Raw genomic sequence first — 19,227 nt, 5'->3', positions numbered from 1 at the left:
TTTCGAAGTGAAATTGAATAAGAATACTCAGATTTCATGAGAAGATTTCAAAGATTTTTCTGAAAGGAAGTGGTAAGTGAAATACTCACTATCAATTTTCAAATGATTCCGTAGATCTTTGATTTCTTCATTTTCAAGGTCATAGTTCAAGTTTTCCAGAATGGTTTCTAGTTTATTTTCTAAAATTTTCCCTCCTTAATAAATAAAGAGGCAAAACAGAAATGTGAAACTATGCCTATTATTAAAAGAATTCTAGTTAAGTCTATGCACCAAATCCCAATGGGGTTGGGGGAGAAAAGCAAAGTTGCCATGCAGATGTTCAAGGAAAACATAAAACTAAGGTGGCGGGGGACAGGGCTGGGGAATGTGAAGAAAAGAACATTGTCCTTACATATGCTATAAGACACCCTGCTAAAATTTGTTATAGAATATAAAGCAAGGAAAAGGAATGAAATTTCTTATTCATTCTTCATTTATTATTCATAATGGAGGAATATGTCAGAAACAACAGCCACGATTCTGGCTGCTGAGTTTGAAACCTGCCATTATAACAGTAAACCATTTCTACACACTTAGTGGTTACCTGACCTTGAATTATAAGTCATAAAGGGGAACAAAAAGGTTAATAACCTAACTGTTAAATATAACAGAGTGGTTAGGAATAGGGGTTCAAATCCTCTTCCTAAGTTCAAACTGTGTGACCTTAGGCAAGTGAGTTAATACCTCCCATTTGTAAAATGGTGCTAATGTAAGTACATACCTCATAGAGTTTTTGTGATAATTAAGCGAGTTATTAGACATCAAGTACTTAGGACAGTACCTGGCATTATAATCAAGAGAAATAAGCTATTGCTATCATTAAGCTTATCACTCACCTTGGAAAGTCTTTACACCTTCTAGCAACCGAACATGATACACCTTTCCATCAACTATAAGAGAAGTCATAATTGATGTCTTAGAGAAAGTGATACAGCAATTCATAACAAGAGTACAGTCTATTTAATAAAGACAATGTCACATGCTTTGCCTTACAGATTTATCTCATTTCTTATCCACACATCCTTCTCTTGGCTTTAAGAAAAAGGGAAGGAGGGGGTGCCTGGGTGGCTCAGTTGGTTAAGTGTTTGACTTCGGCTCACATAATGATCTAGCTCACAGTTTGTGAGTCTGAGCCCTGTATCAGGCTCTCTGATATGGCATGGCTCTCTGAAGCAGCATGCAGCCTGCTTCAGATCCTCTGTCTCCCTTTCTCTCTGCCCCTTTCCCCTCTCAAAAATAAATCAACTTTTAAAAGAGTACGTGTCTATTAAAAAAAAAAAAAAGAATAAAGGGAAGGAGTAGAGGAAGGTCTTAAATTTATCCATTTTACTGTTCTGAATCTTTCCATCTCTTTGATTTGACACTTTTTAACCTGACTTCCTCTCTTTTTCCCCCTTCTTTCTCTTTATGCTTTAGGGCTGCCAGACATTTCAAAGTTAATATACTAAATTAAATTTTATCAATTTAAAAATCTTAATTTCTTTATGAAGTCCTCAAGCTAAGTCCCAATCAAGTAAGCTCCATCCCCTATGGCAGCCTCCATGAGGGCAAGGATTTTTGTCTTTAATCCCATAACCTAAGAAGTGCTCAATACATGCACTGAATATACATATATGTTTAATAAATGTTTAATAATTCCCCACCTACCCCAATAATATATACACTTAAACTACGTTCTCCTAAAGGCCAAACCAGTATCAGAAATGCTCACAAGTAATTGGCAGGGTTTTTAGCAGCCTCCAGCGTTCCTTAGGTGTGAGTTCTATCCCTATGTTTTTCAAAACGTCATCTACTTCATCAACATTAATCTTGATTCCTTTGAAAAGATGTAAATTATGACTGATGAAAAATTTAAGGGTGATGAGTGATTCTAAACTATGATTTTCATCTAAGTTTAATTGCAGAATTAAGAGTGGGGTTGGTCAAAATACTGAGTCAAGACTCTAAGGGAATGTCAGAAACAGCACTAAATCTCATAATTCTAGAGAGAAAAAAATACTCTTTGAATGCTCAAATAAAAATGGGATAAATCAACACTCTGAAATGGGAGTTGTATACGAGACTAGAACCACTTATATAAATGACTATATAAATCATTCTATAAAGATGGTATGTATATTACTTTTTATCTGCCTGTATGATAAGTTATTCAGAAAAATATTTATACCAATATTTTATCATGCCAGTTATTGTGGTAACATAGACTTTTGGCTCTTCCAACAATGGAAAGTGATGGGCATTTTTGAAAAAAAAAATCCAGAGAACACAGGATATTTTAGTAAGACATAAAAATTTAGTAGTTTTGTTCAAAAAGCATGTAACTCAGAGCTAATCTGGACCATTAATATACCAAGAAGACTAATAATGTCAGTATTATAGGAATAAAATGTTTAAAACCATAACATAAAAGCATCAGAATATTGCTATTTATAATAAGTTTTTCCTATAAGCTTTCACTCACCTCTGAATGGCTCTAAATTTTCCATGAGCATATTCAGCTTAACCTTTATATCTGTAAAATAATGTACAAATGAGACCCAGCCATAATGACTCAGACCCAGAAAACATTATAAAGATGTCATATTGTGGAACAAAACCCTGAAATTTAGAAGTTTATCCCAGATGAACATGGAATTGGAGAACAAAATTTTATTTTATTAATTTTTTAATGTTAATTTTTTTTTGAGAGAGAGAGAGAGAGAGAGAGAGGTGGGGGGGCAAGGGGGGAGGGGAAGAGAGGCAGAGAGAGAGGAAGACAGAATCTGAACCAGGCTCCAGGCTCTGAGTTGTCAGCACACAGCCCGATTCGGGGCCTGAACTCACAAGTGTGCGATCATGACCTGAGCCGAAGTCAGACACCCAACCGACTGAGCCACCCAGGTGCCCCAAGAATAAGAATTTAAATATGACAAATATATAGCAAAGAGGAAGAAGCTGCAGTATAAGATATCAAATACTGTACATAGGAGTGTTAGCAAGTTTTATTTTTAAATTTATTTTTATTTTTACTTTGATAGTTTCATGTCTACAATTTATTGAGTCAACGCTTCCACAAATCACCCTGTGCTCATCACTACAAGTGTACCCTTAATCCCCATCACCTATTTCACCTATACCCCCACCACCTCCCCTTTGGTAACCATCACTGTGTTCTCTATAGTTAAGAGTCTGTTTCTTGGTTTCCCCCTCTATTTCTTCTCCCCTCTGATCTTTTGTTTTGGTTCTTAAATTCCACATGAGTGAAATCATATGGTATTTGTCTTTCTCTGACTTATTTTGCTTAGCTCCTCTAGCCATATAAGCTCCTTATATCCTCTAGCTCCATCCACGTCGTTGCAAGTGGCAAGATTTCATTCTTTTTATGGCTGAGTAATATTCCATTGTATATATCCGTTTATCAGTTGATGGACATTTGGGCTCTTTCCATTATTTGGCTGTTGTTGATGATGTGTCCATAAACATCGGGGGGGCATGTGTCCCTTCGAATTAGTATTTTTGCATTCATTGGGTAAATACCAGTAGTTCTAGAAAGTTTTGAAAGCATTGCTGGTCCTGCCTTCCACTTCACTTGTTCTACTTTGGACTCCAGGAGTATTCTGAGGTTTGGCCACCTTACCATTGCAGGATTTAAAAGCAATGTATACTGTAACATCAATGTGTTTACCTACCTAAAATGTTGTATGTGGCTACTTCCACACTCAACCCTTACTCAGCACATTCTTTAAGCTTCCAATTCCATAGCCACCAAGATTTCCAGTCTTTTCTAAATCTCTCATTTGTGTACTTACTGGTTGAAAATCCTCGTTTCTAGGGCCACATCACACAGCCCCCTGAGGGTATCATTCATACCACAGTCTATGTAGTCCTCCTTACCTCTCCTACACAAGGCAGTATTATTTAGTAGAAAGGGCAAACCTTTGAAGTTTATATAAACCTAGAAAGGCTTCTATAGGGTTGACATCCCCACTCTGCCACTTAGCAGCCATGTGGCTTTGGTCAAGTCAATTAACTTCTGTGACTGACTCTCAATTTCCACGTCAGAGAAACTAGGATTACGATCTATTTTTCAGAGTTGTTTTGAGGACTATTGATAACATATTTCAAGTGCCAAATATTGTTTGTTGTATATAGCAGGCATTTAATACTTTGTAATTGTTGAGGAATAATGTCAGCATCATGGCAGGATAAGACATCCCTCCTTTTTGTCCCCCTTTCTAACAACCGAATTCAGCATCTATCCATGAACAAAAGTGTCTCTGTGGGAGTTGTGGGATCCGGCACCATATGCCAAGGAACCCAGCAAGAATCTACCCACATGGGTACTGGGTAACAGGTAGACAGACCTTGGTACAGGCTGTAGAACCAGCAGGAACTTGCAAACCAGGCACAGGCCCTCTGTGGTTGGGAAAATCCAGAAGAGTGATGACTTGCGCAGACACCAACAATGAGTGGGCCTTTGTGGAGGTCCACCTCTCCTGAGGAGAGATTCCAGCACTCCATTGGAGTTTGGATGCACTGGAGAGGGTAAGAGGAATCCTGCCAGTGTGGCCCCACCCTGAAGGCAACACAGCGCAGGGCTATACTACTAGCTGGTGACAGTCTCTCCCGTGGAGGAAGGGATAGCTGTGAGTGATTGTCCAGCTACCCCAGCTGTGTGGAAGACTGCTGGAGAAGCCGGTTTCTCTCCTGCAGCACCCCAAGTGTTGAGGTGGGACCACTATGACTGGGGAAAGGAAGAAGATCATGAACAGGCAGATAATGTTAAAGAGCATTCAACGGATGTGGTTTCTGCTGACTGCCTCAGGATGCAGTAGATAAGCCTGTCCATGAGCTTCTGGGAGAACCTCACCTGATGAACCCCACACCTGGCCTGTGTGGGCACCTCCAACACCCCGAGTTCTAAGCCCATACCTCTCCCCAACTCTGCAGCAAGCTGCTTGTGCAGGCTCATGAGTGTGGTGGCAACAGTAAACAGGAGTGTCCTCAGAGAACCCTCCAGGGGCTGTGGACAAGGGAGAAACCACAAACTTGAGCTGTAGCTCCACCTTTTGGAAAACAAAAGAGAGGTTTCCAATAGCCAGCCTGGTGTGTTGTAAGAACCAAAGACAGACAAGCCTAAGAGTTCTTCTGGAAAGTGGAGCTAGAAGTGTGGGCCAGGTGTATCCAGACAATGTTGGAGGAAGTCCCAGATAGAAGCAGGACCAGTGAAAAATCTCTCCCATCTGAAGATAATCCTGAAGACAAGTAGATTTGGGGAAGTGATTACTTGTCTTTTCTGCTATTATATCTCCTTCTTTTAGTCTAGTTAAAATGTATGGTGATTTAAGGGCTTTTTCCTTTTTTTTCCCCCCTGGCTGGTTTTAAAATTTCTTCTTTGACTTTACTTTCCTTTGTTTCATTTCTCTACCTGCTTCTTAGGTCTGTCAATTTCTAGTTGGTGTCTACGAATTTAGGCCTGCAGGGGTGTCACTGTTTTAACAGATTACTGATGTCTGATTTAAACAATAATGATCTGAGATGATACATTTTTTCCCATATGAATAAATTTGGAAGTTTTATTAGAGGAGTTCACTTTCCCTAAAGGTGGAACAACAAACTCACCATCAGTTGGCAGACGATTCTGCAGGTCCTCAACTTCCTCATCCTCCAGCTCGTAACCCAAGTTTTCCAGGATGCTTTGCATTTTAGGGGTGTAGCACTTTCCACCTTAGGGAAGACGGAATAGGGATAAAAATAGGAACTGATATCCAAGAAAAATACTGGCTATATTCACACACCAACTGAATGAAACAAATCCACAAGCACAATAATTAAAAACAAAACAAAACTGTTTAGGGCTACCTGTGGGACATGTTGACACATTCCACAATAGAAATGTATTGTGGAAGCCAAAAATAGAATATACTCCTATATATATATATATATATATATATATGTATATATATATGCATACATACATATGCATATACATATGCATATATGCATATGTATATATGCATATATATATACACACATACATATACACACACATACATATATATATATACATATGTACATATATATGGTGAATCTGATGAATTATGTTAGAAAATAACTAGAGCTCTGGATAGCAAATAGATTTTTGAAACTTTTTCAGTATCAGAGGACTATAAATTATCACATTGGATGTAGTTGCATCTAAAGTAGATCTATAGGCTAATGGGATAATAAAATCAATAATCCAATTATTGTGTAATGATAAGGTCTTTTAAAAGTTAAGGTAAAGTCTGGGGTGCCTAGGTGGCTCAGTCGGTTAAGCATCCGACTTCAGCTCAGGTCATGATCTCTCACTCTGTGAGTTCAGGACCCACATCCGGCTCTGTGCTGACAGCTCAGATCCTGGAGCCTCCTTCAGATTCTGTCTCCCCCTCTCTCTGCCCCTCCCCTGCTCATGCTCTGTCTGTCTCAAAAATAAATAAAAACATTAAAAAATTAAAAAAAAAGTTAAGGTAAAGTCTGTAGATCTTAGTTTTATTTGCCTTCTTGTTGAGATTCTGACTTACCAGGAAAAGCTTTTATATAATCGAGCAGTGTATTTTTCTCTACCTTTCCATCAGCTGTAAAATAATACATATTTAAGGTTAAAAAAATTAAGGTTATATGGACAGAGTAAGAAGAATGAAATTTCATAAATACATACTTTAAAAATATCATCTTAAGTTATATGCCTACATTTCCCAGGCCTACCTATCCTTAATAAATAAGAAAAAAATAAGATGAAGAGAAATTTTTTAATGTGGACAGTCTGTCCATTCTTCTACACTGAAACAGATACACCTTTCCCTCTCATCCTGATTTCTCCTTTTTCTTCCTTTGCTACCTGCTAAATTAGCCTTCTTTTTGTCTTTGCCTTGCTTAAGCTTCATTCACTTCCGAGTAATGATACTCTTAATGGCAGAACCTAGGTTGGAAGATACCACAGCCTCCCCAAACAATACACTTAAATGTCAAAGGCATAATTTCTTTACAACTAAGTGCTGATCTTTTTGTCTTTTAGATTTTTATAGGAAACCAGATGGGTCCATTCTTTAGATGTTCTCACATTAAAGTTTACACTAGCATAGAGATATACCATACGTATACAGTGATACAGAAACTACCTACCAGTAATCGGCAATGTTTTCAACAGCCCCCAGAGCTCTCTATCTGTGAGTTCTATTCCCATGTTTCCCAGTGCTTTGTGTATATCCTTGGCTTCAACTTTTCCTCCTTTAAAAGATGGGAACGGTAACAGATGAGAATTGCCTACTGACTCCAAATGAAGCGTCTAAGCTTAAAAGGGTTATCTATAGTTATCAGAAAGTATTTCTTGAGTTCTAAATAAAATATTTATTCCTAGCGCCCTTAGTGACCTCAGAGGAGTTAACCCAGATCACAGAAAGGAATATATAGGAGGCAAAGTGATCTAAGTTATGTACAGGCAGCTACCTCATTTTAATTGTATTATCATCACTAAAATCTGTTACTCTTTGCTTTGCCCTACTTGAAGATAGATTAGCTTCACTGACCGCATTATTTGTATCCCTGCCAAAGTTTTACCTTAACAATTTCTGGGTTACAGTAAACGGTAGTTAAATATTTTAAGTAAATGACCACAGGTGTGTTGCCCATTGGAACGAGTCACAAAATAAAAATGAAGTTTCAGAGAATACAGAACTTGTTATAGAGAGAGAGCAGCGCAACATTTTTGCCAAAACATAAATGTCCAATGTAATCTTCATGTCATTAGAATCAAATTTTAATTATTAAAAAAGTAGAAGTTAACGGTCAATGACAGAATAAGAAAACATAACCTTAAATATGTATGTGAATGTGAAGTATTTGCTTTTTTTGTTTTACATCTTTTCACAAAGCATCTTGCTCACCTGTGAATTTCTTTATTTCTTTTAGCAGTTTATGCAGATCAGCCATCCCGGAAGCTAAAAAAATAAGCCACAATTCAGACAGACACAATTGCGCACTGATAGAGAACGACTGTTAAATAGAGCAAAGGGATTAATGTTTCTTTATGATTTCTTGTTGAATACACATATGCAAATTAGCATGAAATGGAAAACTCCTCTCTAAAAATGCTCATTGTTAATTACACTATTTATTTTCTGCTTTCTTTTAATATCCCAACCTCCACACACCATGTAACATCTCCCTCCTCAGGCTTGTTCTCTTCAATGTATACCACCTACTATACCAGATCCTGGGAACAAGAGTAAAAAAGTTTCAGTTCAGAAATTTAAATCTAACTCTTTCCTCATTTAACATTCTCCAGTATTGACACTGCCAAGTTAACTTAGTTTATTGCATGTTTTCTAGTAGGTATGTTCATTATATGCTCAAAGATTGTGAGTGCCTTTAAATGAAAAAAAAAAAAAGTATTTATTCTGTATTCCCTCCAAACATCCTAACCCAGGAAGCACCATAAGGCTTTGCACATGGTAATGCTAAACACTTAAAAATTGAACAGTGGAGTGGAACATGTTAGAATGACAGAATTAGCTCTGAAATCAGTATATTTTTCCAGGATTGCAGATACAGTGTATTTTAGAGTAAGGAAAACTTAGAAATTATGCATATTATTAGCATTTTCTTACCCAAAAATATGCCACTTATTACTATGAAATCCCATTCTTCCTTTAGGGTAGGTTCCAGTATACCGTCTCCATATATATTTTGTTAGCAGATTTGCACCTTACGGGCTCTTGCTACATATATAGCATGACGTCATTTTACATAAAACTCCCAGTTAACTATCAGTTAATGCCTATTGCTGACCATAACTGGAAAGTCTTTGTGGAGAGCCTTGCAGAGTGGTTAAGAAACATATTACTTAATTAATTCAATTCCTCATTAATTCAACAAGTATTTACAAAGTATCAAGTATCTGCATATATGTGGGAGGCACTGAGGGATACAACAGTGAGCAACATAGACATGGTTCCTTTCCTCACAGAGCCTTTATTTATTACATATTTCACTGAGGCTAGGTAAGAAGAAACCTTTGATCTGTCAGCTTCTCTGTCAGGACACACTTTCAGAAATCTCTCTTTTATTTTTTATTCTAAGATAGCAAGGAAAATTTGTGCTGATTTCACAGGATCCACAGCAAAGGGATAACAGCTAATCATGCACACGATGATAATGGGAATCATTGAGGGAAGCAGAGTATTATTTGTTTGACCTGGGTTTGTAAATGCTTATCTTTGCTCCAGAAGTACATAATATCCTCTAGCCTGAGGACTAAACCCAATGGCTTCTCACTTCTCAATTTTTAATTGGAGCTCTCTCTCTGGATTTGTTATTTCAGTTTTTTTTCTGAGGAAAAAAATTAGTTTGATCAATTTGTTGGCTAGGGTGATGTTTCAAAACCTTACTCTCCACAAGTATTTCTTTCTTCTTCTTCTTGGAAACTTCACTAAAATGATATGAAAGGAATAACAAATGAATATGCTCACAAGGACAACAATATAGAAGATACCAGTGAACAAAAAACTTCACAAATAATTGCAAATTAGAAAGCAAGTAAGGTAGTGGTAACTAATTTAGCAGAGCTGAGGAAATTATATTCCCCTTATGAGGGGAATAGTAATGAAAAGTCATTGGAATGTCTCTGACAGATAGTAAACTCAAGTGAATAGGAAGTAAAGCAAATCCTTTCTGGAGGAATGCATTTCATTTCAGGTGTCAAAGAATTCTCACAGGAATTTTTCAATAACATTGAACAGCGTATAGTAAATAACCAAACACATAGGGAAACAAGGACACCGTAAATGAGAATCAGAAGAAACAACAGAGACAAAACCCCCAGCAATAGTTCATTAACTGGAATTATGAGACCAAGATTGTAAGAGAACCATGTTAATTTGAAAGTATCTGTAGGGAACAACAAACTAAAAACCTGACCTACTAGATTCGGAAGAGAACTAAGTAGAATTTCTGGAAATTAAAAATAAAAAACCAAAAGGATACAAGACAAGATACAAAAAAATACAAACGACACAAACTATTGTTTATATTTCTATTGAAATACAAAAACTAAAACCAAGAGGTTAATAGCTAGATCTAACACCAGGCTAGACACAGTTGAAGAGTTAGTATACTGGAAGTCAAGTCAGGCGAAATTATCGAGAATGAAGCACAGGAAGAAAAATACAGAAACTACTGAAGAGGGGCTAAGTGTCATGAAGGATAGAGGAAAACGGTTTAATATACGTTTAATTAGAGTTCCAGGGGAAGAAAAAAAGACTATGTGATACAGACAATATTGGAAGAGAGGACGACTGAGAATTTTCCAGATGTGATGAAAGATTCTAATTTTCAGACTCAGAAGTCCCAAAGAATCCCAGGGAGAATAAGTGAAAAGAATTCCATTCTTATCTTCCACATTATAGTGAAACTTTGGAAACAAAGATAAATGTTTTAAAAGAAAAAAAAAGACTACCCCCAAAGACCAATAGATTCATAGCTGACTTCTCATCAGCAACATTATAAAGCAGAAAACAATCGAATAGTATTTTCAATGTGCTGAAAAAAAAAAACAACTGTCCACCTAGAATTCTAAACCCAGAGGAAATATTTTTCAAAAGTAAGGGGAAAATAAAGATATTTTTAGGCCCAACTCCCCTCCCAAATCATTATTTGTTACTAGCAGATCCTAAATAAAGGAAGTTACTAACAGCAGAAGAAAAATTATCCCAAATGAAAGATCTGAAGAATGAATAGAAAAGAAAAGGTAAGAGTGGTTAAATCTGGATGAATATTGGCTTTATAAAACACTGGTACTAATGATGATTTGCTGAGTAAAAAGAATATAAGACAGTATTAAAAGACATTAAACAACTTTAATATACGGAAGGGGAAAATGGAGTTAAAAATGTTCTTAGGTCCTTGTACTATCCAGGAGGAAATGAATTTGGAGGGGCATTAATCTGTAAGTTTATATGATTTTCTTTAGCAAGGTTCAGAAATAAGAATGGAGATTTGAATGACTGAGATGATCAAATGTTGGAGTTATATACAGCATGTATGACAGAGAGAGTGGTCGGACAGTGAAAGAAGCAAAGTTAAAACAAGTTACATATTGAAAGAAAATGTAGAAATGCAGGGACTAGTATTTTTGATGAATATGAGGACTACATTTCTTGGTAATTAAGGTGAGAAAACTAGAAGGCTATTTTTGTTTGTAGGTATGTATGTAATCTCTCTATACCCAGGGTGGGGCTTGAAGTCACAACCCTGAGATCAAGAGTCATCATGGTCTTCTGACTGAGCCAGCTGGGTACTCCTAGAAGGCTATGTGAAAGAAGGCAAAATATTGCTGTTTAAAGTTCCTAATGTAGACCAGGGAGGAATAATGAAAACTAGTACCAAAATACAGGAGGAGGGAATCAGGAAGTTGGTATATCACAAAGGTACAGAGGAATGGTTGGTTCACAACCTTGGAAGCTTCCTGGATGAAATCTAAACCTGGACCCCCTAAACAGAGGGCCGAGAGAGAGCAAAGAAAGAGGTGGACCACTCCAGATTGGTAGATGGCAGGTTTAATAAGCAAGGGAACTTACATATAAGGATTCTCCTGGGTAGCCTCAAGATGAATAGATCTCTGCATCTACACTCTGGAATCTTAAAGTTCATAGAGAGGTCTTAACTGGGTTCGGTCATGTATACTGTCCAGATGGTTTCAAAACACATTGTTTTTCCAAGACAACATCCTTGAATATAGCTCTCACTGTGGGAATGGTGGGCAGAGCATATATTCCAGGGACAGGGGAGGGAGTGAGGAGCCTCTGATTGTCTGGGTCCAGCTCGATGGTCAACCAGTAGTCATATCCTTTTGATTATTCCTCCAACAGGATTGTATAGCTAGGTGATATGACTTTTAAAAGATATTTAAACTTTTTTAATGCTTATTTATTTTTGAGAGAGACAGAGACAGAATGCGAGTGGATTGAGGCAGAGAAAGAGGGAGGCTCAGAATCTGAAGCAGGCTCCATGCTCTGAGCTGTCAGCACAGAGCCCGACGCGGGGCTCGAACTCACGAGCTGTGAGATCATGACCTGAGCCGAAGTCGGATGCTCAACCGACTGAGCCACCCAGGCGCCCCTAAAAGATATTTAAGTCACATAGTTAATTTGAAATTAGCAACCTCTTCCTTTTGGGCAATAAGCCTTCCTTCAGCTACTTTCAAGTAAATACTTATCACCTATAACTTACTCTAACACATGTACCATGCACCGTGAGATTAATGAAAACACACTGAATCAAAAATATTGTTACGTTTAAAGAGTTAAAAAGTCATATTAGCACCAAAACAGATTTAGTTCCAGACACTCACATAAATAAGCTTTTAAGTCTAAATTTCCCTTAAGAGGTCTCTAATATCTATTATGCTTACCATCAGTTGGTAGGTTTTGTGATAAATCTTTAAGTTTCTTATCTGGGAGCTTGATTTTCATGTTTTCTAAAATGTTTTCCAGGTTACTGACATCAACCTTCCCACCTAAAGAAAGAATTGGGAATACAAGAGAAATTTGATGCCTTCTCCAAAGGAAAAAATTCCAATGAATCCCCCCGTGCCATGCAAAAATATCATTGACTGAACACATTCAAGTGCACAAAGGTGGACAAAGTAGAATGGCAACCTTTTCCTTGGTCTGGAGGACAATCCTGCAAAGTACAAATTCGTTCTCCAGTGAATTATAACGGTAGAGACAACCAATTGAAACCTTTTTTTCTGATAGGCAGGGCATAAATGCTGAGTTTCATTCTTCCAGTCACTGAAATGCCCTGAACAACTGCCAATTCTTTTTTTTTTTTTTAATTTTATTTATTTTGAGAAAGAGAGACTGAGAGAAAGAGAGAGGGAGAGCCGAAGTGGGAGAGGGAGGGCAGGAGAGGGAGGGAGGGAGGGAGGGAGGGAGGGAGAGAGAGAGAGAGAAAATCCGAAACAGGCTCCATGCTGTCAGTACAGATGTAGCCCTACAGGGGGCTTCATCCCAGGAACCTCGAGATCATGACCTGAACTGAAACCGAGTCCGATGCTTAACTGACTGAGCCACCCTGGCACCCCTACCAATTTTTGCCTCATGTTTTCTATGTACATGCAGATTTAAATATGCTCTTAAATTAAATTTGACAAAAACCAAACTTACTCAACAGCAAAATGAAAGAATTTGAACAAGGCAGCTATATTCACAACAGCAAAATAAATACAGAATCAGTTTATATGAGAGGTGGTAACAGCCACAAGAGAATAGCTAAAAATAATACAAATGTGAGGCAGGGGAATCTTATTTATCTTTCTTGTCATCATGTTACTCACCATTGAAAGATTTCAAACCGTCTAGCAATCTGTTTTCATATATGTTTCCATCATCTGTAAGAAAAGGCACAACTGATATCACAGATAAAGTGATATAGAGATAGACTTTATTTATTTATTTATTTATTTATTTATTTATTTGTTTATTATTTTAATACGAAATGTATTGTCATATTGGTTTCCATATCAGACAAAGGGCTAGTATCCAAAATCTATAAAGAACTCACCAAACTCCACACCCAAAAAACAAATAATCCAGTGAAGAAATGGGCAGAAAACATGAATAGACACTTCTCTACAGAGATTTAAAGAGACAGTACAAACATGTCATTTCACAAAGATACTTTTAAGTGATTTGCCTTAGAGATAAGTCTGATTCTTCTTTCTCTCCAATGAATCTGAAACCATGGAATGGAGAAAACTCTCAGAGCGCTGTGTCTGGCCAAGTGCAAAGCCAATAATTAGTGGCAGGTGCCATCATGGAATATGAAGATATTTTTCCTTCACTTTCTTTGACTTTTCCTTCTTTCTCCTAATCTCTTAATTCTCCCACCCTCACTTTTTTCTTACACCTCTCAGCTTAACTTTTAGTTTTGAGGGTGAAACCAAAATAGCTGAAAATTTTATATCGAAAGGGAGGATTCAAGAAAATAGAGTTGCTGACTCCCAAAGAACTAATTACACTTTCTAAAGGAAGAACAAGGTTATGCTAAAATTTCTTAGACCTTCCTTTTGTTGTTGTTTTAAAATTAGGAATATGGAATAAGTATAGCTTTTAAAAATCTATTTAAATTCAAGCAGTTCACAAATAATGTAGTATTGGTTTCAGGAGTAGAATTTAGTGATTCATAACTTATACATGACACCAGTGCTCATCCCAACAAGTGTCCTCCTTAATGTCCATCACCCATTTAGTCCACCTCCCCACACACCTCTTCTCCTGCAACCCTCAGTTTGTTCTCTGTATTTAATCTCTTATGGTTTGGGCAGAAGACTTGAATAGACACTTTTCCAGAGAAGACATCCAGATGTCTAACAGACACATGAAAAGATGCTCAACATCACTCATCATCAGGGAAATACAAATCAAAACCACAACGAGATACCTCCTCACACCTGTCAGAATGGCTAACATTAACAACTCAGGCAACAACAGATGTTGGTGAGGATGCGGAGAAAGGGGAATACTTTTGCACTGTTGGTGGAGATGTAAACTGGTGTAGCCACTCTGGAAAACAGTATGGGGGTTCCTCTAAAAATTAGAAATAGAATTACCCTATGACCCAGCAATTGCACTTCTAGGTATTTATCCAAAGGATACAAAAATGCTGAATCTAAGGGGTACATACACCCCAATGTTTATAGCAGGGCTATCAACAATAGCTAAATTATGGAAAGCGCCCAAACAAATATCCATCGACTGATGAATGGATAAAGATGTGCTGTATATACATGCAATAGAATATTACTCAGTGATCAGAAAGAATGAAATCTCGCCATTTACAACAATGTGGATGGAACTAGCATGTATTATGCTAAGTGAAATAAGTCGTCAGAGAAAGACAAATGTCATATGATTTCAGTCATATGAGGAATTTAAGAAACCAAACAGATGAACATAGGGGAAGGGAAGGAAAAATAAGTATAGTGCTTTTTTAAAAAGTTGTTTTAAACACACAGGACCACCTCCCTTGAAGGCTCTAAGAGTATTTGAAATGCTTACCGTCAACTTGAAGATTTTTCACCAGTTCCAGGTATTCTTTAGGTGTGAATTCTATCCCAACGTCTTCCAGAATATTTTTCAGATCTTTGACATTAACTTTTTCTCCTTCAAAAAACAGAAATTGCAAGTGTAGTTGACAATATTAAGAATTACCTAAGTATTCAAAAAGATGAAACAAAACTGCCCCTGTTTAAACATCACCCTCCCCAACTGCTAGGTTAAAGACAAAAGCACAAGACCTGCTTGGTGGAGTAAAGGGCAGGCAAAGAATTAGAATGTATTCCCTTGTCCCTAAGGGAAAGGTGCACTTTCTTAACACTGGGGATAAGAAAGCACAGTTCTCAGTAAACTGGGCTTTTTAGGTAATGTCTTGCTAATTAGAATATAAAGGTTAACTTAATATTGCTCTCGGTCCCCCCCCCCAAATTATTAGATTCTTTGAACAATATACCCCAGTTTTTACTTCAACTATTGTTGTGGTGATCTAGATCAAGGATTGGCGAACTTTATCTGTAAAGGGCGAGATTGTAAATATTTTAGGTTCTGCAGGGTGTACAGCCTCTGTTACAGCTACTCAACTCTGCTGTTGTAGCACAAAAGTGGCCATTAATAATACATAAATGAGGAATACAAGTGTGTTCTAACACAATTTTATTTATAAAAAGAGGCAGAGGACTAGATTTGGTCCATGGGCTGTAGTTTGTTTATCCTTGATACAGATTTTCAGGTTTTTTCCCAGTGGTGAGGATCAGAGGCATTATTATAGGCAAGCATTTTAGAGGATACAGGACTTGCTACTGAGAAATGAGAAAAAAATTTTAATCCAGACAACCCAAAGATTGACTTTGGGCAATTAGACATAAGCACTTGGAACAACATCTTTGTAACCACCATGTAGGTGAGAAATAGAACATGACAACACTCTGGGGGTCTGTCATACTCTTTCCCAATCCCTATCCACAGTCTTTCTCTAGAGGTAATCACTATGCTGACTTTTTTGGACAATGATTTCTTGCTTTTCTTTATAGATTTCTCACAATGATCTTAAAAAACAAGTTATAGAACCTGCAAATTATTAGGGTTAGGGAACACTGCACACTATTTGTGATAGCATTTTTACAGAGGCAGATGAAGCAAAATGAAATACTATGCTATTATTATATAGGTAATAAAACTATTATTTTTAAAAAGAATAATGAACAATATAAAATTCAGAATAGTGCTATCTCAACAAGTAAGGAGGCACGGTAAAGGAATAAGGAAACAACCATGTGTTGATGCAATGGTATTGGAAATATTCTAGCTACTTCATTGAGGTGGAGTCATGGAAATGAGTACTATACTTATGGATTATGTGTTCACTGAAAACAGGAAAATGTCATTAAAGAATTAGAATTTTAATCTTTATGATAACTTGTAACTTGCCTGTAACTGCTTTCACATCACTCATCACTTTTTTCAGAGAAACATTTCCATCAGCTGTAATACAAAACATAAAAAATTCAGACCATGACATAAGTCTTAGGAAAATTGGGACTTAGGGCCCAGTGAAAGTCCATATATTCTACTAAATAATTTGCGTTCACCTTAAATTTGTATTTTCTGCTTTGAGTGCTTGATTCCTTATTAGTAAGAAGGACAATGGCATTTGGGTCATGTTCCTTGAACACAGGGTCTGAATATGACAAATGTACTATCTCCAGATACTTTCTTATAAGCATGGCAAAATATATCATTTATAGAGGCCAGCTGGTTTTGTTTTTGGTGAACTTTGCATCTAGCACAGATACTGAGCAAGGGACTTTGCATCTTCCCTCTATTTGCCATTAACACTTCTTGAGTGTTTTCAACTCCTGTATCTATCTCAAAATGTTGGTGACATGTGGTTATTGGATATAATATTAGTGGTGGAAATATTAATGATGTTCTACTATTTCCAAGATGTATATTTTTCTCCCAATGATTTCAGGCTCCCTTGGTTAGTCATTCATTCATTTTCCCCACTGTTCCCATGTTTGTTTCTCTCTACCATTCTCTGGCATGACAACAGCTATAAATAAACTTTCTGCATTAATCACTGTTGAGTGGGATGATAATTTCAGATGAATAAAAATGAAAAAAGACAGGATTTCTTCTTAGTTTAAGACCAAGTTCTTTGGACGTCTGGATGGCTCAGTTGGTTAAGTGTCTGACTCTTGATTTTTTGCTCAGATTATGATCTCATGGTTCATGGATTGAACCCTGCATCAGTCTCTGCACTAACAGCATGGATCCTGCTTGGGATTCTCTTTCTGCCTCTATCTCTGCCCCTCACCCACTTGCAGGCACATGTTTTCTGTTTCTCAAAATAAATAAATAAATTTAAAAAAAGACCAAGTTCTTCTCCATGATTCTTAAAAATATCTTAAACTCCTCAAATCAATCTAGTTTTAGAAATTCTTATACATGATCCCAAGATTCTAAGTTTTCCCCTAAAAGGTGATGTAATTATTGACAATGCTCACCGTCAACAGGTTGATTTTGTATCACATTTTTAAATTCCTTATTTTTGAGCTTGATCCCCATGTTCCTCAGAACTGTGTTCAGGTTATTAGCATCAATCTTTCCTCCTTAGAAAGGGATGGAGATGTAAAAAAAAAAACAAACCAATAAAGACACAATATGAAAAATACTTCTTGTGCTGATGGATTAAATCAACTCTGAATAGGTCTGGATGCTAGTCACAATGTTAACTGGAATTATCTTACTGGAAAATGGTTTGGCAGTAACTATCGTGATTCTTCCAAATTTTTGTAATAGCCCACTAATTCCACCTTTGGGAATGTCGAAAAAGCTTATGCCACAGGGGGGAGAGAAATGTTTATTACAGTCTTACTTAAAATAAGGAAGGAAGGAAGGAAGGAAGGAAGGAAGGAAGGAAGGAAGGAAGGAAGGAAGGAAGAAAAACAAAGAAGGAAGGAAGGAAGGAAGGAAGGAAGGAAGGAAGGAAAGAAAGAAAGAAAGAAAGAAAGAAAGAAAGAAAGAAAGAAAGAAAGAAAGAGAAAGAAAGAAAGACCCAGAATTTCAATATCTAATGACAGGGTATTGGTAAGCAAACCATTATATCTTCATTCCACGGAAAAGTACATAGCCATAGCTGTTACAAAGGTGATTGCCACAGGAAAATAGTGTCATTTTATAGGGTGTTTTTATTAAAAAATTACATTATTTTATAGGGTGAAGTTATATCAATCATTTAACATATATGAATTAAAATCATATGCCCAGTAAAAATATACATAAAGTGAACAATGTAAATAATGCATGGGATTCTGACATTCCACAGTCAGCAAGTACATAAATAGAGTCAACCCAGATGGACATCAACTTGTTATTCCAGGAGATGGATTCATTTCCCCTATACCTATCATGCTGCGAGCATCTTAAGTCAATGTGATTCTAGTATTAGAAACAATTTTTTGTATATTGTGGCTCTTAGGCAAGCCAACCACTTTATCTAATTGCTTAACTATAGCGATAACAATGTATTTCATCGCTGGAAGAATATGTTTGACTTACCAAGACTAGCACATTGGTGTCTTTTATGGAGTCTTCCAATGGAATTTCAGAGCACTTGTGACTCTATGAGATTATTGCTATTTTAACCATATAGGGCTTTAAAATATTAACAGTGGTCATGATTGGATAGGATTATGAGTGATCATTTTTCTTTAATTTATATTTAGTGAGCACATGGCACATTTAATATTGAAAAAAAATAGAAGAAAACTAACAATTCACAGTTGACATTATGATGGTTATTTTCAGCATCGTGAAGGCTGAAAGTCTAATTAGACCTATCCAAAAGTGCATAGAAAGACAACTGTGGAGATACTTAGGACTGATTCCTTTGAGTCTGATCCTGAGATCAAGCTTATATAGCACCAAAAAAAAAAAAAAAGATTCATATATAGAAGGAATGGCAGAGGAATCATGATCTCATCGCTAGGAAAAAAATACAAATACAAAGATTAAAGATGTCAATTTTATATACTTTCTTAGTACATTTCCTACCTACCTTTGAAAGACTTCAAAGCTGACAGCAATCTATTCTGAAAAACTCTGTTGTCAT

General features: G+C 36.7%; 1 protein-coding gene across 49 annotated transcripts in view; it reads right to left on the bottom strand.

Moving 5' to 3' along the window:
• EFCAB3 (EF-hand calcium binding domain 3) overlaps positions 1 to 19,227 on the bottom strand; it is a 460,207-nt gene that overhangs the window by 134,504 nt on the left and 306,476 nt on the right. For 48 of the 49 annotated variants that reach the window (XM_045044749.1, XM_045044748.1, XM_045044746.1 and 45 more), the window contains 14 exons: positions 19,174 to 19,227; positions 17,621 to 17,725; positions 16,542 to 16,595; positions 15,117 to 15,221; positions 13,394 to 13,447; positions 12,467 to 12,571; positions 7,944 to 7,997; positions 7,183 to 7,287; positions 6,582 to 6,635; positions 5,641 to 5,745; positions 2,501 to 2,551; positions 1,751 to 1,855; positions 876 to 929; positions 90 to 194 (listed from right to left, as the gene is read on the bottom strand). In XM_045044749.1, coding sequence (XP_044900684.1) covers positions 90 to 194; positions 876 to 929; positions 1,751 to 1,855; positions 2,501 to 2,551; positions 5,641 to 5,745; positions 6,582 to 6,635; positions 7,183 to 7,287; positions 7,944 to 7,997; positions 12,467 to 12,571; positions 13,394 to 13,447; positions 15,117 to 15,221; positions 16,542 to 16,595; positions 17,621 to 17,725; positions 19,174 to 19,227 — 1,110 coding nt within the window. The remainder of the gene's footprint in view (positions 1 to 89; positions 195 to 875; positions 930 to 1,750; positions 1,856 to 2,500; positions 2,552 to 5,640; positions 5,746 to 6,581; positions 6,636 to 7,182; positions 7,288 to 7,943; positions 7,998 to 12,466; positions 12,572 to 13,393; positions 13,448 to 15,116; positions 15,222 to 16,541; positions 16,596 to 17,620; positions 17,726 to 19,173) is intronic. The other variant, XM_045044773.1, reaches the window with a different exon arrangement.

This window comes from Felis catus, chromosome E1 (assembly GCF_018350175.1).
Source record: "Felis catus isolate Fca126 chromosome E1, F.catus_Fca126_mat1.0, whole genome shotgun sequence".
In the NCBI taxonomy this organism is placed as follows: Eukaryota; Metazoa; Chordata; class Mammalia; order Carnivora; family Felidae; genus Felis; species Felis catus.
This window is presented reverse-complemented; position numbering and strand designations above follow the sequence as displayed.